The sequence below is a fragment of the Erpetoichthys calabaricus genome, chromosome 7, assembly GCF_900747795.2.
Source record: "Erpetoichthys calabaricus chromosome 7, fErpCal1.3, whole genome shotgun sequence".
NCBI classification, from domain to species: Eukaryota; Metazoa; Chordata; class Cladistia; order Polypteriformes; family Polypteridae; genus Erpetoichthys; species Erpetoichthys calabaricus.
The window spans coordinates 156,149,450-156,176,310 of NC_041400.2; the positions used below are offsets into that span (position 1 = coordinate 156,149,450).

General features: G+C 38.5%; 1 protein-coding gene across 1 annotated transcript in view; it reads left to right on the top strand.

Moving 5' to 3' along the window:
* cfap299 (cilia and flagella associated protein 299) overlaps positions 1-26,861 on the top strand; it is a 381,432-nt gene that overhangs the window by 129,678 nt on the left and 224,893 nt on the right. Inside the window, exon 3 of the mRNA XM_028805607.2 lies at positions 19,540-19,630. Coding sequence (XP_028661440.1) covers positions 19,540-19,630 — 91 coding nt within the window. The remainder of the gene's footprint in view (positions 1-19,539; positions 19,631-26,861) is intronic.

Sequence of the window (26,861 nt, forward strand, 5' to 3'; positions counted from 1 at the left end):
CAGCCCGGACACAGACAGACGGACATCATTTTACAGTCCAACACACGTTTATTTACAATAATAAAGTGCACAAACCCAGTGCTGCAGCACCAATTACCACAGCAGTCCAGGCCAACCCACAATCTGCCTTGTCTCTTCGGGCCACCTCTTTCCTCTCCCAGACCTCGTCCTCTTCCACCCGACTCCAGCCGTGAATGAAGGGAAGCGGCCCCTTTTATGTTCCCCCGGATGTGCTCCAGGTGTGCTCCGGCAATCTTCCACCGACATGCCCCAGTGTGGCGGAAGTGCCGGCTGTATCCCCGGAAGCACTCCGGGTGTCCCTGCTCCTCTTCCCCCCAGCACTTACTGGTGTGGCGGAACTGCTGAGGTCCAGGGCTCTCCAGGCGTTGGGGCGCCCCCTGGCGGTGACCACGGGCCCCTACAGGGTTGAGCTTCCAAGCTCTGTACCCGTGGCCCCCACAGCAACCAGGGCGGTCGCGCCCTCGTGGTCTGGAGGAGGCGTGAGCCCTCCTCCGGTCCTCTTGGGCGTCCCGGCTGGGTACCACCCCCAGCCGTGTGCCACAACATGTACCCAATGATCGCTCTAACAGAGCATCAGATGTCCTCTGCTGAGATGGGAGAACATGTTGGAAGGTCAACCATTGCAGCATCACCTAATCAATGAGGTACTTATGGCAGAGCAGTACCTCCATTTATAAAGTTTGTCAAATGGCATATTAAGGACTCTGAGAACTTGACAAAGAAGATTCTTTAGTCAGATGAGATAATAACTGAGCTCTTTCGGCAGAACTCCAAGCTCTTATGTCTTTCAGAGACCAGACCTTTTCCACCTGCCTAATACCATCCTACGGTGAAGCAGGGTGGTGGCAAAATCATGATATAAAGGTGCTTCTTAACAACAGGGACAGGGAGATTGGTTAAAACATTGGGGGAATAATGAATGTAATAATAAATAATAATAATTCATTACATTTATATAGCGCTTTTCTCAGTACTCAAAGCGCTATCCACACAGGGAGGAACCGGGAAGCGAACCCACAATCTTCCACAGTCTCCTTACTGCAAAGCAGCAGCACTACCACTGCGCCACCTGTGTGGCCAATTCCAGAGAGGGCCTTGAAGAAAACCTGCTCCAGGATGCATGTGACCTCAGAACGGGCAACTGTTCACCTTTAAGTAAAACAATGACCCAAAACATACAGCCAAGGCAACAGTGGGGTTTTCCATCCAACAATTCATTTTCTGACTGTTGTATCCAGTTCAGGGTTGCTGGGAGTCAGTGCCAATCCAGCTGCACCAGGCACACAGGAATTAAACCTTAGATGGAGCACCAGTCTCACACACTGTTCCAAAATAAAGTGTATTTGGTTAGTGTATCAAAATTTCCATATTGGCCAAACATTCCTTAACATTTTAAAGGCACATTTCTTACTGTCCTTGAGTGTCCCAGCCAAACCTCTGTAGAGAAACCAAAAGATGGCAGTTTACAAATACTTCCCACCCAATCTAATGGGGTATCAGGGGGTCTTCCAGGAAAATTTTCAAAATCTGATTTTTAAATTTTAATGTATTTTCAAACCTTTCTGAAAATGTTTTTACCTTGTCATTGGTTATTGAATGTAGATTTATGGAAAAACTGGAAAATGTATCCACTTAAAACTAACTACAACACTAAATGTGAAGAAAGTAAAGGGGTCTGAATACTTTCTGATCCCATTGTACTAAAGAGATGGTACAGAAAGTACAGCCAGGTACATTCAGCATACTCACAAACTCACACAGAAAGTTTTCCCTAACACAACTCTAAAAACAGAATGACAGTGAGCATCTAGGTTATAGAATTAAACCTGTTTAGTCTTGAGCACAAAAGGTTGCTTGGAGAAGTGGTCCAAATCATCAAAGTTGTCAATGGCACCAATAAAATTGACTTGTTAGAATTCTTTCATTTAAATAGTGATTTAAGCACTCAAAGATACAGCTGGAAACTAAAGGTGAGGTGCATTTAAGGCAGAAGTCAGAAAGTACTTCTGCTGACAAAGAGTTGTGGAAAAAATTAGTAAATAAGCATATTGCTGAAGCAAATATATTGACTACAGTAATCCCTCGCTACTTCGCGGTTCACTTTTCTCGGATTCACGACTTTGTGGATTTTATATGTAAGCATATCTAAATACATAACGCGGATTTTTCGCTGCTTCGCGGGTTTCTGCGGACAATGGGTCTTTTTACTTGCTTCCTCAGTTGGTTTGCCCAGTTGATTTCATACAAGAGATGCTATTGGCGGATGGCTGAGAAGCTACCCAATCAGAGCACGTAGTTAAGTTCCTGTGTGCTGCTGATTGGCTCAGCAACGGAGTGTTGCATTAACCAGGAAGTCTCATCTCACTCATTCATCATTAACGTGCTAATGCTTCAGGGGCCGTGTCCAAGCACTAACAGAAGATGCAAATGATTGCAGAAAAGGTAAAAGTTTTGGATATGTTGAAGGAAGGGAACAGCTACACCGCTGCAGGACATCAATTCTTTTTATTTAAAAAGGAGGAAAAGCATATAAGATCTACGGCCACAGTGTCCTTTAACCAGGGTGCAAAACGAGTTGCAAGTGGACGTGATAAGGCAGTAGTCTGGATGGAATCAGCTTTAGGAATCTTTGCAACAAGGTCGACGACGTCATGACCGCCTACAAGCTGCTACGTGTACTTCGCTATACAGTAAGCGTAAACTTATCTACCGATTTCATATTGCTTAGCAGTTGTCCCTGTTTTTAATAGAGTAAATGGTGGGTTGTAAACAATACAGGGAGGGTTTAAAAACGTCGAAATACACGTTAAATAATTAAATAAATATGGTGTCCCTACTTCGTGGAAATTCAGTTATCGCGGTCGGCCTTGGAACCTATCTCCCGCGATAAGTGAGGGATTACTGTATTTGCAAGTAGTTGGTGTGATGGTGTGGGTTGGCCCCAGGCTACCAGGTCCTTCCAGGGGCCCCATGAACCTGCCACTGCCGATAATGTACTTGAAGGATGAGCCAGCGGATGAGGACACAACACACAAAGCAAGGGGTAGGTGCAAAAGTGATTAGTGATTTTATTAAAACAGACATTCAAAAAAAAATCAAGTGTCCAAAAGCAGTTCAGTGCTCCATCAGTCAATAAATAAATAATCCATAAAAACAGGGTGAAGGTTAAAATCGGAGGTTAAAACCAGAGACATGAAACTGTGAAAAAAATGAGCCCAAATGCTTCCTTCTCAAATCTGGTCATCTCCTCCTTCTGCAAGGTCCAGACAGTATAAGGGTAGGATAGGTACAGTTAACATTCAAATTCCGGCTCAGGTTCCCATTGCCTGGCCTTTAGCAGTCGTATCCCACTGCCAGTCCCTCAGCATCCACAGGAACACTGCATATCAGGCTGCTCCTACTCCCAGGCAAACGATAAGTAGGAGCGTCACTTTCACAGCCTCCGGGTCCTACAGCCCCGAGAGTCATAGCCAACCACCTGCATTCTCTTGGTCTCCATCTCTGCCCCTTTTTTTCCACCTCTTCTTACTTGTATCTCTTTCGTGTCTCTCCTCCCTTCTCTCTCGCTGGCCAGTCTATTTTCTCCCTTCATCCCTGCTTTTTCTCAAGCCAACTCTTTCCTTTCTTATGTGCCCCTGTGGGCACAGTGGCTCAAATGCACAGTGCAGATTATTCAATTATTTATTTATTTAAAAATGGCCCACTAATTTCCCAGCTGCGGACCCGGTATTCCGCAGTTAGATGAGATATTGGGGCAAACCAAGCTATTAACTAACTAGCTGACCTTGAGGAACTAAATGGTGTCACTTTGTTCATAAAACACCCTATATTCTTTGGTTGAAATAAAATGTTACTGCAACAGAGAGATTTTACAATCATATTATAAGGAAGATTTACATAATCATGCTAAAAGGAAAATCAAGGGGACACAGTTTGTCATGAGGAAAAGTTCACCCAAATTTTATAAAGCATTTCTTTATATAAAAGACCATACACACATGGAATAAATTACCAAGTAGTTTGGTAGATACTTTAGGGACCCTCAAAACTTGACTTGGTGTACTCATGGAGAATGCAGATGAACAATATTGGCAAACTTGTGCGAATGGCCTGCCCGTTCCACAATTGTTCTGATAGCCTAATATTCTAATCATATTAAGCTCACTGGAATCCTTTGTATTTTTGACATTTTAATGGCGGAGCACACCAGGGAAAATTAGGATCAGCAGCGCTGAAAGAGACTACTTTAAAGATGAATTTTTGATCAGATATGTGAATGCATTTATGTCAACAAGGTTGATTTATGGTTTAAAGAATAAATTAAAAATATGGTATATACTGTAAGTCATTTAATATTTTCAATGAAGGTTATTGAGTTAACTGTCAAGTAGAAAGCAAAAACAAGATTGTTCTATTCATTAAAATGTACCTTACTGTTTTGAATCTGTCAGTGTAGCACCCCTTGAAGAAAATTATTCATAATATTATACTTGCATGATGTACTGACTAGTGTAGTAGAAAGTGGGAGTTGCATAGTAGACTGTTTCAAATGAAACTCTTATTTCCTTGTACCCAGTTAACAGTTTTTTGCCTTTGAGACTTGTCAAACATGGAAACAATTAATTGTGTTTTTACACAAAATTGTATTCCATGCATTTCATTTGAGCCAAGTACCTCATTTGCAAGTCTGATTTTACTCCTGTCCTACTTGCCACAAATAATGATTGTGATGAATATTAATATTAACATTAAGTATTTGCAGCTGTACCATGTATGCTTTAACAGCTATACGTTCATTCATCCATCTGTCCATTCTTGTGCAAACCTCCTTAAGCCAGTGCAAGGCTGCTTGAGCACAAGTCTGTCCTGGGAGCACCAAATGTGAAGCAGACACCAATCCTTGAAAGTATAGTTTTAACAGTAATACTAATTGTTATGCATTCAAATAAACTGCATTAAATATACAGTACATTCAACATAGTAAAGCTGTATGTAGTGAAAATCGCATGGTGATGAATGGACAGATTGACTATAGCCAAAAATATGGCAACATCAGTGCTGATGTGTATTATAGCATGATGGTTATTTTCTAGCTAGTTACAGGACTACATATGTGATTTAAAATGCAAAAGAAATATAGCATTGAAAAATGCAAATTAAAAGACTTTGTATGCATCAAAACATTTTTCTCCTCTTTTAAGGCTGTGTATTAAGTCCAGATAGGACTGAGTATTGTTGGGTTTTTAGCTAACATTTTTGGCTAAAACTGCTATGAAAGAAAGGAAGAAGCTAACTGGAAGTTTGATAGTAAAACTGATCCTAGTGCAGCCACGTGTTCATCATTTATTTTTATGACTATATGGAGAAACATTTATTGAATATGTTGAGTTGTTTCCTTCTTCCCAAAAGAAACGCCACATATCATTGCATGAAATGTACATTTTCCTTACATCCTGAACAAGTTTATTCATGGCAATAATAAAGAATGCATTTTAATTGAAAATTTAAAGCTGGTTCTCGAAAAATCAGTTAAACCTAAGGTGTGAATGGAAGTAATAAGCAGTTATATGTTTGATTTCAATGTATTCCTAAGCCATAAGAACTGTAAACATTAACAACATTAACAAGTCATATATTTGCCATCAGGATCTTTTGGGACTGCCTGTTGCAGCTGCCACTGCTTGACACCTGTTGCTAACCACTGGCAGGCAGAGGTTCACACCTATGGATGTGGAGATCCAGGGGTATGTCGAAGTGCTTAATGCGGTCAACATCAAGAAAGAAAGAAGGCCAAAGCAGTACCTGCACACCTGCATTCCTCAGGACACTTGTGACAACAGCCACTTTGTGTAGCTTGGCATTTCCCTACAGTAGGAGTAGGTCAGGAGGTGTGAGCAGGTTGCCTTGTGCAAAGACCAGTAGCCTGTCCCTCACTGTCTTCTCACAAATGTGGACATTATGCCTGCTGGTAGTTTTCAGCAGCAGCACAGCGGGCAGATCTGAAATAATTTCTCAGATTTACCAGTCTAATATGTTGATCCTTCTTTGATGCGTTCATTTAAAGGTAACCAGATACTGGACAGTTACCTGTCCTGGTGGTATTGCAGAATTTATTTATTTACAATGTCTGACAACACTGGCAAAGGACATTCCTCTCTCTATGTCTCCCTTTCTTCTGGGTACATTTGAGACATTATGAAATGCACAGAAAACTGACTAAGTAAAGTAAGGGCTTTGATGTTAAATTTGAAATATTGAGTTTTTAAAGTAGATAGATGACCTGATCAGACATTATTTCACCTAGACATCATTTGGTAAAAGTTCACCTCGCAAGTTTTTATGTGTTTCGCAAGTGGTAATGTCTCACTACACATTACTTTTCCAAGTGATTAATAGAAATTGACAACTTTTTGTGAAAGTATACAAACCAAGTTTATTGTTTTCTTATTCCAAAAAAGAATGTATTTCGATCATTTAACCAGTGTGTTACCATAAAAGGTAATCCACAAGCATGAACATGCTTATATCAGACTATGTAATATAAAATCTAATTTCACCTCATTTCATCTTCCTCTTCTTAATGTTATTTCTTTGGTTTGAAATATGATTCTAAGGAGAAAAATGTGTGCAGATTTTTACTAGATTTTTAGTCATTCAGTCACTTTCTTGGAAGAAAAAAACCACCCTAAATACCAGTATTCTCTGCAGGTATGCATCGGCTTGAAAAAGACTTCACCTGCTGTACTGTAATCTGAGTGGAGCAGCCCTGCATGCTCATTAGCACAGAATGGGGTTTAGGGATTCATTAGAAAAATTACAATCCAAAGGCAAGCACAGGTGCATGACTTCTGGCTTTAAACACATTTGCATAATGGCTAAGGGGTAATTGAAGTTCTAAATGGTCCACTAACCATGTAAAAAGATCAGAGAATCACTTTTAGATGCAGTCGTTAAAGTCTTTCCACAGTGTATGTCTTTAATAACATTTAAGTTGCACAAGCTGATTATCTCGGCTGGTGCTCCCGGGAACTACACAGGTGCATGTTCTCTTTTTTATTTTTACTGATCCTTCTGAGAAACTTTAATCTTCTTTAACATATTTCTTTTGTGTAATTATTTTTTTTTTAAACAAATGATTTCAGAGATGTTTAAACCCAACCTTTATTAGAATGCATTCCATGGTGGAGTTAAAGAATGGCTGGGCATGAAAGCAAACGCTTTGAAATCCCATTCTAACAATGATGGGTGTTGAGCTGCATACTGAAAGTGGACATAAATGAGTTCCATTAATTTATTTAGTGCTACAGGTATTTTGGCAGATGAATAAAATACCTACAAATTAAAAGGAAACATTATTGTTAAACTGCAAATTAAATAACTTGTCATACTAATAACTGTATAGTGATACAAGTAGTTGCATATAAAAAAATAAATCAGCCTTTCCATTATATTTTGCCTTTCACAACAAATACCATGACATGAAGCTTTACAAGGTAAAAAATGAAATACTGTGAAGTATAGTAAAAAAATGTATACTCAAATTGCAAGCTAATAGTATTGTCACAAAAACTAATATATTGGTGAAAGGAATAGATGTTTACTGATTGTAAGTTTACAATCATGTCTAAAGGATGATTTTTTCAAGGAAGTCAAATGAAGTTTGATTGAACAAAAAAATAGATTCATAGTTTAATTTCACACAGGATCATTTGAACAGCTGCACATCAACTCAAACAGCCAAATCTACCCAACGAGGCTGCAGTGAGGAATAAGTTTAATTCTCAAAACTTCTTCAAGCATTTGTGGAATGTGCTGGGCAAGATGATACACAAACTATCAACTTCACTGCAATTACAGATGCCCGAAGTAAAATTTCACAAACTGAGAAAAAAAAAAAGAAAAAACTGACTCTAAGCAACATCATTTTTTCTGGATTTCACAGGTTTTTCTAGGTGTGTCACATTTGTGCTTCAGGGTTTAATCTATGGACATGCATATGTGGTACCATCATCTTTCAGTATCATATAAATGTTATTTGATTGTTTTGTTTCCCTTCTTTCTCCATATGCCTTAAAGATGTAAGTTATCTTATTATTGTGAAGTACTATGAGAAATAAAGCAGCTACAACAAATAAATAATTCCATTCAGTTTATTATATATATAATCTAGTATATCCTGTATATAAATAAATGCATCTTTTTCACCTTTAAATACAAATCAAAGTTTTTTTAATTTTAAGTCACAATGTTCTGTCAGCCTCACTGGATCAAGGTAGATGCCAGATAATCCAGTACTGTTATAGGGAGAAACTGACATTAGGTCTCATATTGATGGAGAGAAATGTGTGGTTGTTGCAGAGTTAAAACGGGTTAAGAAAATATTGCTGGCCAATAGTAAGTTTCCCAGATACCAAAAACAATGGGATATATAAACAGCTAGGTTTGTTTTGGCCCACTATTAGTTTTAAGTAAAAAGACTGGTAATTCTTTGTGCACAACACCTGCATCTTTCTTTGAAGAAATCCTCTTGTTAGAAGGTGATAAAATGTGACATTAAAAATAGTGAGTATAGTACTGTAGATGCAGCTTTTTGGTATGCACAATCCATATGCCACTTCCTCATTAAATGTCCTGGTCTCCCACTTATAACCACACTTTCTAACACATTTCCAGGGGATATCTGTTTTTCTGCCATGAGTTTTGTAATTGTTGCTCTTAATTTGCCTGTGATAGATGTTAATATTTTTGGTTTTGACATTGCCAGGATCATCCTGATCAAATTTTATGAACTGTCAATAGGGTGAAGGCTGGATTAAAATTTCTTAAAAAGTCTACTTAAGATAAAGTTCTTCCATCCATTATCCAACCCGCAATATCCTAACTACAGGGTCACAGGGGTCTGCTGGAGCCAATCCCAGCCAACACAGGGCGCAAGGCCGGAAACAAACCCCGGGCAGGGCGCCAACCCACCGCAGGGCACACACACACACCCACACACCAAGCACACACTAGGGACAATTTAGGATTGCCAATGCATCTAACCTGCATGTCTTTGGACTGTGGGAGGAAACCGGAGCACCCGAAGGAAACCCACGCAGATACGGGGAGAACATGCAAACTCCATGCAGGGAGGACCCGGGACGTGAACCCAGGTCTCCTAACTGCAAGGCAGCAGTGCTACCCACTGCGCCACCGTTCCGCCCTTAAAATAAAGTTATGTAACTTAATACATTTCTGTTTATCGTGGCATCTGAGATTGAAAATGTTTTGCATGGTGTTTGGACATGCAAGTTAGAATTTCACTGTATTCTGTTCATCTGACAATACAACTACTACTCTTACTCCTACTATTACTATATGATGGTCGAACGTTTACTAGCTATCCATCATCTTTCTTTAGTTTCATTTATTTATTACTAGCCGTCCCCTGTGGCTTCGCCCGTGTAGAAGTGAAACAGAAGAGCGCGGAGGGCCCTGCCTGGCTCCCTACTCCTGACGTCATACTTCCCCCTCCCCTTGGCCTGCATCCTCTGTTTCGGATTAGTCCGAATATATCGCTCCTGCAAGTAAACTATGATTCTTAGCGCAATGAGAGAAGTCGCAAAATCAACTGGAATGTTCAGGCAAATTCTAGAAAAAAGCCGATCTAAATCCATTAAGTAGTTCTCTCGTTTGCTAGCTGAATGGATGTAAGATATGGTCTGAGGCTGGTGCGTGAATGAGGAAGGCCCCGTCCTCCTCCCCTTGGCCCACTGCGTGTCTCTCGGATTCACGCAAATAAATCAGTACCGCAAACAAACTATGATACTTAGCACGATGAGAGAGGTTGCAAAATCAACCCGAATGTTGAAGAAAATTATAGAAAAAAACCCAATCTAAATCCGTTGGGTAGTTCTCTCGTGAAAAGCGGGCAGACATACAGACAGACGTTGGATTTTAAATATACAGTAATCCCTCGCTATATCGCGCTTCCCCTTTTGCGGCTTCACTCTATCGCGGATTTTATATGTAAGCATATTTAAATATATATCGCAGATTTTTTGCTGGTTCGCGGATTTCTGCGGACAATGGGTATTTTAATTTCTGGTACATGCTTCCTCAGTTGGTTTGCCCAGTTGATTTCATACAAGGGACGCTATTGGCAGATGGCTGAGAAGCTACCCAACTTACTTTTCTCTCTCTCTCTCTTGCTCTGACATTTTCTGCTCCTGACGGAGGGGGTGTGAGCAGGGGGGCTGTTCGCACACCTAGACGATACGGGCGCTCGTCTAAAAATGCTGAAAGATTAACTTCACATTGCTCTCTTCTGTGTAGCTGCTTCGTGAAGCGACATGCTGCATGGTGCTTCGCATACTTAAAAGCTCGAAGGGCACGTATTGATTTTTGATTGTTTGTTTTTATCTGTCTCTCTCTCTCTCTCTGACATTCTCTGCTCCTGACGGAGGGCGTGTGAGCTGCTGCCTTCATTGCAACTGCTTTATATGGCGGTGCTTCGCATACTTAAAAGCCAAACAGCCCTATTGATTTGTTTGCTTTTCTCTCTCTCTCTCTGACATTCTCTGCTCCTGATGCGCACTCCTTTGAAGAGGAAGATATGTTTGCATTCTTTTAATTGTGAGATGGAACTGTCATCTCTGTCTTGTCATGGAGCACAGTTTAAACTTTTGAAAAAGAGACAAATGTTTGTTTGCAGTGTTTGAATAAAGTTCCTGTCTCTCTACAACTTCCTGTGTTTCTGTGCAAATCTGTGACCCAGGCATGACAATATAAAAATAACCATATAAACATATGGTTTCTACTTTACGGATTTTCACCTTTCGCGGGGGGTTCTGGAACGCAACCCCCGCGATCGAGGAGGGATTACTGTATAGAGGTTTATTCTCAATTACATTTAATTCTCTTTTCTCCCAACTGTTTACTATACTACTGTTTACTACATTCTTATTTTTCCTTTTAGCTACTGTAATATTATTGACTTCATTGTTTAAAACCTTAGATAAATATTAAATAATATCTTTATTGTTTCCTTTTCTATGTATTAAATTGTTCTTTTTCAATTTTTAGCACACTTTTCCTCTTTATTGTCAATCTTTTTATAAGTAATGAACTTCTTTGGGTTCTCCCTTTGTATAATTATCTATACTCCTTATATGGTGAATTTTATCATTTTTGATGTTTCTCTTAACTGTTGTTCAGTTTGGCATTTACAAAGTCTCTTCTCAGCAGCTTGTGTTCAGACTTGGAGTAACCTGAAGTAGATGTGGTGTCACTGTTAAGCCTTTGTGTATCTTGTTGCAATTGTCATTGTTTGGTTTTGCCATCATCCATAACAGAGTGACTCACCTCTGACAGTGGTACTGTATGTGAGAGAAAAAAAAACCCCGATATAATAAAAAGGAATTTTTAATATAAAAATGAAAACAGATGTCTGCCAAGTGGTCTAAATGAAATATAAATATAAAATACAAAATAATTGGCTGCATAAGTATTCATCACCTAAATCATCACTGGCTTATCCAGTTGGTTTTACACATTACACAATTAATTCAATGGAAATCACCTGTATGGTGTTTCAATTGATTGTAGTACAAATGTACCTTGTCTGAAAAGGCCCAACTTTTGGGGAGCCAGTATTGTGGACTAACCTACACAATGAAGACAAAAAATACACCAAGCAAGTCCATGCAAAGCTGATTGAAAAGCAACAGTTAGGGGAATGAGACATGAAAACATCCATCCATCCATCCATCCATCCATCCATTTTCCAACCCGCTGAATCCGAACACAGGGTCACGGGGGTCTGCCGGAACCAATCCCTGCCAATACAGGGCACAAGGCAGGAACCAATCCTGGGCAGGGTGCCAACCCACCGCAGTGAAAACATCCAAGTCACTGAATATCTCTGGTCTCCAGTTAAATCAATCATTAAGAAATGCAAAAGGTACAGCATAGCTATAAATCTGCCTAGAGTAGGCTGTTCACAAAGACTGAGAGATCGGGCAAGAAGAAGATTAGAGAAGGAAACCACCAAGAACTCTGAAGGAGTTACAAGCCAAGTCTAAAAAGACAGTGCAGACAACACTCCTGTTGCCCAGGGTCTTCACCTGTCACAGCATTATTGGGAGAGTGGCAAAGAGAAAACTTTTTAATAAAAAAAAAAATGCAGATAGTTTGCCAGAAGGCACATGGGAGACTCTGAAGTCAGCTGCAAGATGGTTTCATGGTCTGTTAAGACCGGAATTGAGCCTTTTGGCCATGACAGTAAACACCATATTTGGTGTGTGCCAAATGCTGCACATTTTTAAAAACACGGTGTCTGCAACATGCTGTGGTGATTCCTCCCTGCAGCAGACCATGGAAGGCTTCAAAGGGTAAATAAGAGGGTAAAGTAAATGGAGTAAAATAAGGGAAATCCTTGAGGAAAACCTGCGCTTTGGTAGAAAATTTGTTTTCCAACAAGAAAATAAATTTAAACTAGCCATCTTTCTATATATGTTTTTGATGTTTTTTGTTGGTGTTTCACTGTTATTTTTATGTTATTGTTAGGGTGTCATTTAGATTTTTTTTTATTAACTACTAAACACTGTACCTGACAAAGACAAGTGATCAAATAATTAATAAACATTTGCTATCTCTTGCCCTACATGTGCCTTCTATTCCTTTTCTCTGTATTTGCATAGGTTCAGACCTCTCTTAACTGGGGCTCCCTCTCTCTTGAGCACATTTCCATAAAGCCTGCTTCTCAGACTCTCTCATTATTTTTAAAAGGGCCCTTCTCCCTTCCTGTCTGGTGTTATACTTTCCATCTTTGAAGGTGACTGTGTTGGTGTGTGCCTTTACTCCTCCTCGTGCATCTCACACTCACACTTCTTCTTCCATTGTATCACCAAAGCCAAACTGAACAATCAGATTGATCAGAGGGACTGCACACAGACCTTAGTGTTTTATTTTATAGTAGATACTTATAATTTATTAGCATACTTTCAGTGTACTTATAGATAAATGACCTTATACTCTGGCCATACACAGTATGTGAAATTGCACATTATAAGAATAAAATGAAGTAAGTTGAACTGTATTGAATATATAAAATATACTTTTAATATTTGCTGATTGATCCTCAGCCGTCTCCAATTCTGGGAGCTTGTGCCAGTTCTTTGAGGCATTCTTTCATCTGCTTGAAATTTGCATTACTGATTTTAAATTTAATATTAACTTTTTCTGGCTTGGCTCTGCCAATACACTCTGAAGCTTATTGTGTTTTCAATCAAAATGGTCCCAATAACTTCTGTGTTCCTAATTGTGATATAATTATAATGAGACACTACATCTAGACAGGTTTGCCTCTGTTAGTAGTTTTGCATAAAATAAATGATTACATTTATAAATTTTACTTCTTGCACTTGGGTTTTTTCAGTTCATATTTGTATAATAAACTCTGTCTATCACTACAACAATACTCATCAAAACATTCTTTTTAGGATGCTGTTATAAAATTGTATTTTGAAACTGTTATTGGAGGTCTATAGCATAATGTTATTCGTATTGGTATTTCTTCATTTATACAATGCTCATTCAGATTTTCAGAATTCAGCTAAGTCTAAAATACTACTTAGAAGAGAAAGTGGATGATAAATACTTAAGAGTCAGGTGTATTGTCTGTCATGTGGTGGGTACTTGTAGGTAATACTGAGATGAGCTAGAAGTTGGCAATGAGAATTACTGAACAGGGTAGTGAGTGTGAACACTCAAAATAACATCCAAAACCTCTTAAAATTCATTTCTTGACAGAATTAACTGTACTAAAAAGAATTTATAGCTGAAACTGAAGATTTAGCTTTCTCAAAAACAGACAAACTTGATGATAAACTGTTCAAGCACACAAAATGTCTCAATTTCTTGTTTACTTGCAAGGGATTTATGAGGTTAGCACAGCACTGAGTGAATTTTGGATGCGCGACAAAATCTCTGTTAGGAATAGTTCAGTGTTAACTGTTTGAAACACTAGTGCCAATGTTTTATCAGGTGCGGAAGTTTCAGCTTTTGCCAAAGCTGCATTTCCATGGAGATCAGCCAAGCAAAGTGTAAAAAGCTGTCAAAATAGCAAAAAATATATATATCACACATAATCTTTGGAAGAATTAAATTAATACTGACTGAAGTTTCCCAAATGATTTGTGCATTTTAATAAAAATGAAATCTGTTCAGTTCTGAAATAATCTCCACAAATATAATCTTTGATTTCACTGTTGAAAATGAAAAAAATGACTTAGTATAGTTAGTTTTATATTATGTAAACTGCCACTAGTTCTCTTTATATCCATGTTAAATTAACCATAATTAAGTCATTGCTTATAACTCGTCTCTTTTAATTTGCTTTGATATCAGAATACAGTCCTGTCTAGTTAGTGATTAGCAAAGAAGTAAATTTTAAAATATACTGTATACTCATGGCCACTTTATTAGGTATACCTTGATGATGTAAGCAACGTGTGCACCCAAGTAGTTAATCGAGTGCCCACAATTCTGAGTATATAACATGCAGACATGATCAAGAAGTTTACTCATTGTTTAACTATTAACTTAACAATGGGCAAGATTTTAGTGGCTTTGACTGTTATCATTGTCAGTGCCAGATGTGGTGGTTCCAGCAGTTCAGAAGCAGCTGCCCTGCTGAGATATTCACGCAGTACAGACTCAGTAGTTTACTGAAAATGGAATGATAAGCAAAAAACATGCAGTATAGTGAGCTGAAGTGACCCTGTTGGCCAATAGACCTTGTTAATAAGAGATTTCAGAGAAAAAAGACAAGGCTCATTCAAGCTAACAGAAAGCTCAAACATATTCAAAGAACAGTTCTTCATAATAGTGTCAGGCAAAACAACAACAACAACAACATTTATTTATACAGCACATTTTCATACAAACAATGTAGCTCAAAGTGCTTTACATGATAAAGAAAACAAAAATAAAAGAAAAAGTAAGAGTTAAAATAAGATAACACTAATTAACATAGAGTAAAAGTAAAGTCCGATGGCCAGGGGGGACAGAAAAAACAAAAAAAAACTCCAGGTGGCTGGAGAGAAAAAAAATAAAATCTGTAGGGGTACCAGACCATGAGACCGCCCAGCCCCCCCTGTCAAAACGTCAAATATGAACACACAAATCATTGTACCTTGAAAGAATCTGTCCTCACTGCAGCCTACAGAATGGGGAGGAGCTGGATGTTAGTAACACTCCATCAAAAGCTTTTCATTGGTCATTTCTTAGCAGGTTTTCCTGTAGCGAATGTTTCTCCCTGTGTTTTATGCAGATGCTGTTAAATAATCGGTTTATTATAATATTATATGCGTCATCATTTCATATCATTCCCAAACTAATTTTTGGTCTAACATACTGTACATACGCAGATATTTTGGTCAAACATACTGTATGCATTCTTAGAGATAATTTGAAATAACTTACTAAAGTGTACGTAACCAACATCAGGCATGTTACAAATTTACAGCTGTTTATAGTGAAGCTTATGGGTCATACGCAATCACTTGCAAAGATTAAGTGATTTTTAAATTAATTTAAACACTGTGCATATAATTAGGTTTATACACTCTTTATTAGCAAAATGGCCATTGGTATGAGCTGTAGCATGCTATACACTTAATTAATCATGGTTGCTTTCCAGACTTTAACACTGTTACTTGATTTGATAAAGAAAAAACACACATTATGTAGGCACACATTACACACACTGATTGCACCAATAAAGTTTCTAATACAGTGGAACCTCGGTTTCCGAGCATAATTCGTTCCGGAAACGTGCTCGCAGTCCAAAGCACTCGTGTATCAAAGCGAATTTCCCCATAAGAAATAATGGAAACTCAGATGATTTGTTCCACAACCCAAAACTATTCATATAAAAATGATTAATACAAAATATAAAGTAAAAATACATAAAACAAATTAACCTGCACTTTACCTTTAAAAAGAATCATGGCTGGTGTGAGTGAGTTTCTAAACTCTTGTGGGATTCCACCCAACGGGACGATACGCAGAAGAGCGTCCCAAAGCAATCGCAGTCTCCCAGCGCTGTAGCAGTTCGCCGTAAAAGCCAATCAGAAAAGATCGTGACATGCTATAAGCGCCTGCCGTCAATGAGTGATACAAGGAACAAGGAACATTATAAATACGCAGGGCACAGTATTACTTTGCCACGGCCCTGCCTGACTGCTGTGTCTGTGTATAGGAGAGTGGCAGATCCCGCTACAATAAATAACCGCGCTGTTGCTGTTTCAAGCTGAATAAAGCTGGTGTTGCTAAAGTACTGAGACTCAGCTTCATGTTTTGGGGTGCAAGACGGGGACTCGCATGTCACAGCGCACACACACACACACACACACACACACAGTCACAATGCTGTATTAAACAGTATACACGCATACGGATGTTGACTATATGAGTGAGGCACGCCGACTAAGATAGAGAATAGGAGATGATTGCTCACAATCCCACAGCAAGAGACAGAGAGAAGAACCATCAGCTCAGTTGTGATCACATGATGCTCAGCAGACAAAGTGTATACATACTATTCGTATTGCAAGACCTCCCTCGTTTATCAAGTGAAAATTTATTAAAAATTTTAGCTCGTCTTGCAAAACACTCATAAACCAAGTTACTCGCAAACCGAGGTTCCACTGTATTTACTGTAACAACAGTAGCCTAATGGTTTCTACAGTGAAATTACAGCAGCTTTGTAAGTCAACATAATTACAGTAGTGGTTTGAAAATTTCCTTATAACTCTATGAATATCTTTCTCAGTAGAACAGCTTTTTGGTTGATTCTTTAGCCGTCAATTCCTTAAGGGACTAGAGAGTGGTCTTGTAGTTTTTTACATCAGATTTAACACAATAAATATGAGAAAGAAACTGAGTGTGTATTCTGTATAATATAACAAATGATCATCCATCTGACACCAATATTCAGTTCCTCCCTGTTTGCCTTTAAACAGAAAGACTTCTGCAGCATAAAACATTTCAGGTTCCGCACAAGTCAGCTAAGCAGTAGAAGACAAAGCCACAATGTGGATATGATAACTAAAAGGGAATGATTGAAGATTGGAAAAATGTTCCTTGGTCTGGGAAAATGCTCCTGGTCTTAAAATATTTTGTATCATTGTGCTTAGTGCTCCAGACATGGGAGGATAGTGAATGGTACAATTTGGGGACTGAACTGCTTGAGTGCTCTTATATTTAGAGGACTGGGCTCCCTTAATCATGTTCATCAAACTTTGGTACCTGCAGTATGGGATTGTATTGACAGAAACTACTAGTGTCTGGATAAGCCCAACATCTTTCTTCCTTATTTTATTATGGATGCAAGAAATAAAAAGATCCTGTAGGAAATGAGAAAGAGCTTTGCTGGACTTCAGAACCTTTAAATTGCATGATTTGTGTGCATTAGTCCTGCTAGATTGTTTCTAGCTTATTTTGGTGACCCCTGACTCACAGGGTTGAAAATGACTGAATGATTACATGCAGGCCTACCTAATTTAGGAATAAAACTAACATGAACAAATGTGATGCAAGTGACATGTCTTCTCATGGGCAAAGGAGGTCTACTACCCCAACTAATATGAAATTACTGTTTGAAACTTGTAATGAGTGGTCTGGTAAAGCCATATAAATATTTACTATTGTCAGGGCTGGATTTTCCTATAGGCTAACTAGGCTTCAGCCTAGGGCCTCAAGATCAAGAGGGGCCTACATTCAAATTGTTAGCAAAATTTTATTATCTCTCATGTAATTTACAAACTTAAAAATGGAAGGTGAAAGGGCCTCATAAGTGGAATAGCCTAGGGCCTCTTTTCATATAAATCCGGCCCTGACTATTGTCTTCTGTGCTTCTCCTCTATAACCTTCATTTGATAACTTTATTTTTGAAGCTGAAAAACAAAACTATGTTAAATGTGCTAATTGGATACTTTTAATCCTAAATTGCCTCTGGATTGGCAGACCGGGGTGGTGGTCCCCCTCTTTAAGAAGGGGGATCGGAGGGTGTGTTCCAACTACAGAGGGATCACACTCCTCAGCCTCCCTGGAAAAGTATATTCAGGGGTCCTGGAGAGGAGGGTCCGTCGGATAGTCGAGCCTCGGATTCAGGAGGAACAGTGTGGTTTTCGTCCTGGTCGCGGAACAGTGGACCAGCTCTATACCCTTAGCAGGGTCCTGGAGGGTGCATGGGAGTTTGCCCAACCAGTCTACATGTGTTTTGTGGACTTGGAAAAGGCATTCAACCGTGTCCCTCGGGGAATCCTGTGGGGGGTACTCCGAGAGTATGGGGTACCAGCCCCCCTGATAAGGGCTGTTCGGTCCCTGTACGATCGGTGCCAGAGCTTGGTCCGCATTGCCGGCAGTAAGTCGAACCCGTTTCCAGTGAGAGTTGCACTCCGCCAGGGCTGCCCTTTGTCACCGATTCTGTTCATAACTTTTATGGACAGAATTTCTAGGCGCAGCCAGGGCGTTGAGGGGGTCCGGTTTGGTGGGCTCAGGATTGGGTCACTGCTTTTTGCAGATGATGTTGTCCTGTTTGCTTCATCAGGCCGTGATCTTCAGCTCTCTCTGGATCGGTTCGCAGCCGAGTGTGAAGCGGCTGGGATGGGAATCAGCACCTCCAAATCCGAGACCATGGTCCTCAGCCGGAAAAGGGTGGAGTGCCCTCTCAGGGTTGGTAGCGAGATCCTGCCCCAAGTGGAGGAGTTCAAGTATCTCGGGGTCTTGTTCACGAGTGAGGGAAGAATGGAGCGTGAGATCAACAGGCGGATCGGTGCGGCATACGCAGTAATGCGGGCGCTGCATCGGTCTGTCGTGGTGAAAAAGGAGCTGAGCCGCAAGGCGAAGCTCTCAATTTACCAGTCGATCTATGTTCCTACCCTCACCTATGGTCATGAACTATGGGTAGTGACCGAAAGAACGAGATCGCGAATACAAGCGGCTGAAATGAGTTTCCTCCGCAGGGTGTCTGGGCTTTCCCTTAAAGATAGGGTGAGAAGCTCAGTCATCCGGGAGGGGCTCAGAGTAGAGCCGCTGCTCCTCCGCATCGAGAGGAGTCAGATGAGGTGGCTCGGGCATCTGATCAGGATGCCTCCTGGACGCCTCCCTGGTGAGGTGTTTCCCGGGCACGTCTAACCAGGAGGAGGCCCCGGGGAAGACCCAGGACACGCTGGAGGGACTATGTCTCTCAACTGGCCTGGGAACGCCTTGGGATTCTCCCAGAAGAGCTAGAAGAAGTGGCCGGGGAGAGGGAAGTCTGGGCATCTCTGCTCAAGCTGCTGCCCCCGCGACCCAACCTCGGATAAGCGGGAGACAATGGATGGATGGATGGATGGATAAATTTCTTTAAAACTGTAATAGTAGATCATTGATATCACAGCACATTGTAAAAGTAGAGAATGTCACAATATATGTATGTGGTTTTTTTTACCATTTTATGAGATTTTTTTTTTTTATTTAATCCTGTTCCAGGACACTGGAAAGTGCAGGAAAGGAGCTGAAAGATGACTTCCTTAAAGCTCTGGCACAAAGAGAAGAAGCTAACCGCAGTGGGAAAATGACAGTAAGTTGATTTTTAGTGGCTGATTACATTTTTTACTGACTTTACAGTATACACTACCGGTCAAAAGTTATACAACTCCTCAGGTTTTCCAGTTTTTCTTCAAATTTAATCAGTTGAAATGCAATGAATAACCTAAAATGGCGAAAAGGTAGGCAGTAAACTGCTAGAGGTGTAAAGTTAAAGTTTAGGTTAGGAAATCTGAAAAAAGGGAAATTTCAGGATATTGCAAATGGGCCTTCTTCAGGGAACAACTAATATCATACAACCTAGAGATGTTAATGCAGCAATTAAAGTAAATTAAGTCTTTCAAGTTGAAACAAACAATTTGCACAGGTGTCCCAACTTATGCTGATTATTTAAAAACCCTCTGTCTGTCTTAAAGCAGAGTTGGAACAGACTATAACTACCATCACCAGAGCCCTAAAGCTGTCTCCCGAGTGCACATGCGTGACATTTGAAATATACAAGTAGGCTGTGTTTCTGGGCAAGCTAAGGATTTAAACTGCATTTGTGATTTTCCTAATCAAACTATTTGGAGGTGTGAATTGTGAAAATTTTATTTATCCAATGTTTGGAGTCAATAGCCTTTTCTATCAGATATAATCTGCACTAGTATAAGATGTAGAATCATGAATGATCAAGCCATCTCTTTCACATGAATAACTTTTTACTTTAGTCACAGGTTTCTTATTATAGTTCACAATGTGATAACCATTGTGTTTGTTAATATTGGGCAGACAGATGGCTGTTATTATCCACTAAATTTATGGATATGAAGAAGGAAATATTATCATTGTACTAGAACAACTGCCAACTGCACTAATGAATACACATGGGTGTTGTATCTTTTGACAAGTCTATGTCAAACTATGCATCACTGTGCAAATGGAAATTAATGACATTTAATTTCAATCTGTTCACTACAATGAAAATATTCCCACTTCCTTAATACAGTTGTTTAAGTGACAAAGTTAAATTAATTCTGTAGGTATAACAGTTCCAGCAGTACAAAAACAACATGTTTTTTGAATACTTGTAAAATTGTTTCATACTATAATTTTATTGATTTACTGAAGTTTATGAGTTCCTCAGATTGCTCCTTCCACCTGTTGGCAACATGCCCAGCACTATTGAAAATAGTATGGGTGACGCCCATTCTACCCTCCATGAGTCATCTAATAGGTTGCCAGAAGCGCTGGTTGAGTGTTTCTGTGGATGAGGTCAAAGCTGTGCAAAAAAAGCTAACTAGCTGGAAGTCAGCAGTAGTTGATGGGACTCAACTAAAAATGTTCAAGGCACTGGTTATGTGTATCTGTCTAATTTCTTAACTTGAAATTCAAGAGGAAAAATAAGGATTCTACCTTGACTGTCAAACAATGGGCCATAAAAAATTGCCATTCCTGTCTACATGTGTACCCCAAAATATCTTGTTGAAAGAATTAGAAGAGTACAGTGTTCAGAGCCTATTCATGCATACTGTATTGTTCATGTTATTCACTGAGAGCTAAGTTTGAATACTTTGAATACATCTTTAATGTGAATGTGAGACTCACCAAAGGATGTGTCTTGTTTCCTCTGGAAGAGTATGATTTTGTTTAATCTAAGGCTTGCATCTCTACTGTTTATGTACTATGGTATGTTGTCCTCTTGGCCACACCTGTCTAAAGTCATTGATGTGCACTGAAACAGTTTGCAACTGAGTTTGATGCAACTATAATAAGAATTTGATAATCCAAACCTGGTTCTTTCCCGGTAAAGAGTGACTCGCTTCCTGTGAGTAAGGGGTGAATAGGTACTCAGATGAAGGAGATTGAATACCTTGGGGTCTTGTTCGTAAGTGAATATAGAGGTACCCTTGAGATGGTCAAATAAAGTGCTGCTGTAGCAGATGTTTACAAATATTTTTTCCAGCCTATGATGGAAAGGTGAGACAGAAGTCTTCAGATGACAAAGTTACTTCACATCCCCACCTTTGACCTATGTTTTCAGTAGCATGTAAAAGAAAGAAAGAAATCATAAGTACAAGCAGACCAAATAAGGTTATTGGCTATATGAGAAGCTTAGCTATGCCGGACAATACTGGAGTAGGACCACTGCTTCTTGAGGTTGAGATGAGCCTGGCTGAGATGGTTTGACCATATACTGTATAGTAGTTAAGATGCCTTAAAAGTGTGTGGGAATTGCCCAGATGCACTTGGAGAATGCTGCTGAGAATTGGATCTCAGTGAGTTGATTGAAACTGAAGTGATATTTATATTTCATAATTCTGTTAAAAAGAACACAAAGATTATTACATCTTTATAGACTTCTAAGGAAAAAAACATCATCATCAACATCACTTGCTTAACAGACATTTTTCAGGTTTAGTCAGGTTGCTCCCAAATCGTTTTCCTCACTCTGCATGCTCCTCGTATTCTTTAAGTCGAGATCTGTACTTTTCATTTTATCTGACATTAGTGATAGCCAGAATTAGAAGTGCATTGAAGAAATTCCAGGAGGTGTCCCCCATTCTGACTTCTAATGAGTCTCTCTTGCATTGAAGGGAAAAGAAAAAAAAAGGTTAGTTATATTTATATGTTATAAATTACATAACATGTTATGTGTACATAATAGCAATATATACAGTGTGTGTGTGTAAACTAAAAGAATTGCAGCTAATCATATCTTTATTCTTATAACAGGTTTTTGCAAGAAACAAAGCTAATGATTTAACTTAAAAGCAAAAGTAGTTAATTCTTCACACTTGCATATATATGTTAGTTTCACAATTTTTTACTTGTTCCTCAATGTGTAAACTTTTACTAGCCAAACATTTACCTCAAAGAACATATCTTTTCTCTGTGTTTTTCTCTATTGCTCTTTGTTGACAAGGCTTTCTTGTCTTTTTCATTTCCTCCATTAAGAAATTTAAGATTTGTGACTCTTTTATTAAAAAAATGCTTTCCTTCCAAGGTTCGTATTTCTGATATTAATCTTTGATAAGGTTCAGTAATAAGACCACCCAGTTGTGTAATATATACTGTACAAGGCTTTTTGGCTTTTTATGATGGCCTGTTGAAACACATGGCTTTTAACTGCAGCAAGAACATTTGCATGTTACACTTTATAATTCAGACATTAGTGTTTTATTATTTCAAATTTTTTTTATTCACTTTGTCATTAATTAGTTTAAAAGATAAAATTTTAATTTTTAAGTGTTTTTATTCATTCATATGAATAATATAAACTATTTTCAGACAATGAAAGGAAGTTTGAAGAAGAATATATTTTGGACTATGGTTAACTTTAATTTAAAATTTAAATAAATAGTCATACTTTATATATGCAGTGCAAGTACAAGAATCACATTTATTACTGCCTACAGATTCACTTGTGTGAGTTACCTACTTATGTCGTAATATGGTTTTTCTCTAAACAAGTCTTTCCTAAGGCAAAATGTCACAGTCTTACTAAGTACCTTATCATTCTTTTCTGGGTGGTTGCTTATCCTATTGACTTAAAATCAGCTTTGGCATCATGATTCAGTTTAAAGTTTTAAAACAGTAAAGCCTGGTGCTGTTTTAAGAGTATTTACGAAAGGATTAGTTAGACTATACGTTCACCATCCACTATTCCATTTACATTTTTCGTGCCAGATTGTAAGGGTCTTTGTTTGTCGTTGCGTGTTTCATTCTAGATTTACATTTTGATTTCCTGTATATTATCATGAAATACAATTACACCTTTATTTCCTGATCAAAGACACTGAGTAGCCTGAGTGGCATTTAATGGTTGTAGTGCTTAAAATGGTAAGTTATCCATACAGTAAGTTAAAAAAGGGGTTATAGGACAAGCTAGTGTTAGATTAGCATAACTAATAGCAAAGTTCACAGTTAGTGTAGAAACATGTCATTGAGAATAACACAATTTGGATGTATGTATGTCTGGAATTTATTTTGAGCAAAGTGAGTTGGCAATAGGCCAAAGAAATTTAATATTGCCAAGATATTGATCAAAGCAAAATCAAACCAAATTTCCTACAGCACTGATCATGACATGGTTTAACAAAGCACACACAGCCTGGTACATTATCCAGTGGTGGTCTGTCACTGATTATAGAACTACTCAGTTTATTGGCAAATAGACCATCATACTGTAGCTCAACTACTAGTTACAGTATGATATGGAAATTAGAAATGAAAACATGTATTTCAACTCTGAGCACCTCAGCAAGTTGAACACAAAGTTGCTATTGAATTATAGAACAAACAGCTTTGAGTCATTACATTACCAACAGTATAGCAGGTTGGATGCAATTTATTAAACAGTTGCTCAAGGTTACTGGAAGACCTTTAAGGCCATATCACAATTAAATGACTTTTCAAAGATTTTTATTTGTAGGCTTTATTTATATTATCTTGGCAGGTCAAGGGCAGTCAGTAACATGCTTCTGTAAAGGTCTGTTATCTAGTCTGATATACCCAGTGATTCACATCAATTACTCTGTGACTCATCCCAACATAATCAAACATATTTGACTTTGTCTTTAGTTATAGGGACAGGCTCTGTATGAATGAGAGCTGACACCCTGAAGTGAAATGCATATAATTTAGAAACGAGGAATAAGGAATGTAGGTGCTTTGGACCTCACAAACAGAAGAGAAGCTTGTCTGTCTGATGTCTCATGTTTTAAGTACCTTGACAGAATGTAAAAAATAAATAAAAAGGCTGAGACGGTGCCTGAACTTGCCATATTAGTTAACCATTTCTACATCACCACCTCCGTCGGGCAGCAAGATATTTGTTGGTAAACTGTACTAATAATCCCTGAGAAGAATTATTGGCTGTCAGAAAAAAGGGTGGGTTTGAATGTGCTGGAAAGTTGTCATGCTGACACTAAATTTGACATGCCTAGTGATTTTCAGTTGTGTAAATTAATATAGGCTGGTGACAAGATCATTAACAGCAGTCTGCAAATTTGACATACCCTCTGACTAGAAGTTGCATAATGGGACATTGGCTTTACTAAAGAACAGCACAGCTAAAGGTAAGAACTAATAAAACAAAAGCAGAAATTTACAGGAAGTGCAAGTGGGTGATGAAAAACTTTTAAGTCCGGGCCTGAAAGGGGTGTTTTACGGTGCTGATTTTGTCAGTGGCTAAGATTAGCTGACATGTACTAAAATATGTGAATTAAATGTTTCTAGCATTTTTGGCTTGTACAGTATGTTTCCCATTCCAGTACCAAGTCATAACAAATGCTAAAAAGCATAAAATCAGGTTTCATGCTGTCACAAAATTTGTAATTCAACAGAACAATATATAATTAGTGATTCATTCTCACCTTATGAACAAATACTACGAATGATCTTCTGAATTTGCCACAATCATGATATATGCTGCAGAATTACTTTATGATAGTACTTCTTAAAGATGTCCCAAGATGTGACTGGCTTGTAACATTTCAGTGTTTCACAGAGAAGCTGCAGACTTAAAAGTTGTTGATTACCTCCTTATGTATAAAATTCAGGGAAAGTAGGTTGAGCAAGTAATTTATTATTGTAGATCACATCTATTAAATTAAATTTACACCTTTGGTGAAAATGAAGCCTTCCAGGGACTGAAGTTAGTGTACAAAGCCAAAGAATCTTTACTGAGAGAAGTGCCTCAACTAGATTTGTGAACAATTGGAATTAGTATTGTTAATTCCTGAAGAATTTCATAATAACTTTAAGATGGTTCAGTGCAATATTTTTTTGAAATTGAACTTCCTTTTCTTTTATGGGAAATATAATCATATGCTGTGCCCTGTGCTATATAATTTGAAATAGATTTTTGTTTATAAGGGCCGCATTGTGGCATAGTGGTTAGTAGTGTTGTTTCACAGTTTGAATGTGGGCCTTAATACTGTCTGTGTGGAATTTGCATGTTTTGCCCATGTTTGCATGTGTTTGCTATTGGAGACTACGATTTTCCTCCAACATTCCAAAGATATGCAGGTTGGATTAATAAACAACAGTAAATTGGCCCAGCACGATTGAGACTGAATGTAGGTGTACGTGTGTGACTGTGTGCCTTGCAATGGACTAGCAAAATCTTTTTTTAATTCACAGTAATAGGTACAAGAATGGTTCCTACCTAGGATGGAATGCTAGTCCATCAATATGCAGAAACAGCCCCACACACACTGACGATAATAAAATATAGTCATTACGTAAATAATATCTTTTACATAAGATGAGCTTGTTGAAATTGACCTTTTATCAGTGCAATCTAGCATTTATATGAGGTATTGTATATAACTAAAAATAATTTATATAAGTACTTCTAACTGACACGTGTCTTTTTTTCCAAATAAATAAATGCAAAATACAGTCTTGTTAACTCAGTGAGAAACACTTTTATTTGTGACCTGCCATTTTTTTTTTTTTTGTTTTTTTTTTATTGCTGGCTAGGATGCCTTTTGTGTGTTGTTTGCTTGCTATCCCATGGATTTGATGGATTTGTATGGGTTTTCCAAGGGGATGCAAAATATGTAAAAGCCTGTGTCTAGGAATCAAAAGAATACATGTATCCTTTTTGATTCTCATTTGAATCATTTACCCATCATTTATTATAAAATTCTCCTTTTCCTTGTTCTATTGATAGCAGACAGTCACATTCAATTCAATTTATTTTTATATAATGTTCTTCACCAAATACAGGTGCACTGGCAGATGTTTTCAGCTATAGTGCAGTGACACGAATAAATAAACCATGCATCATTTACATAGATGAACATACAGATTAGGTTGAACAAATAGTTAATCAGAGTGATTTCAGTTTGATTAAAAAAAAAACAGCCATAACAATATAATTCCATTAAGAGTATAACTGAGGTATTGCCAGTTGATGGCAGAGGAAAGAACAGCAAAAACTTCAGTTAACAGCTTTCCAAGAGAAAACGGACCTCAAGGAAAGCTCCAGAGCATTGCTGAACGACAGTGAGAGCCATTATCTCTAATTGGAAACACTTCAAATAGTAGTGAATTTTCCCAGAATTGGCTGGCCTGACAAAATTGTTCCAAAGGTGCAGCAAAAAATCATCTAGGAAGTCACAAAGGGTCCTAAAAAATCCAAAGAGCTGCAGGCTTTTCTTGTCCCAGAAAGGATCATTTTGATTACTCCACAATCAGAAGAACCCTGGCTAGAAATGGAATTCACTGAAGAATAGCAAGAGAGAAAGCACTGCTAATCTCTCATGTAAAAGGAA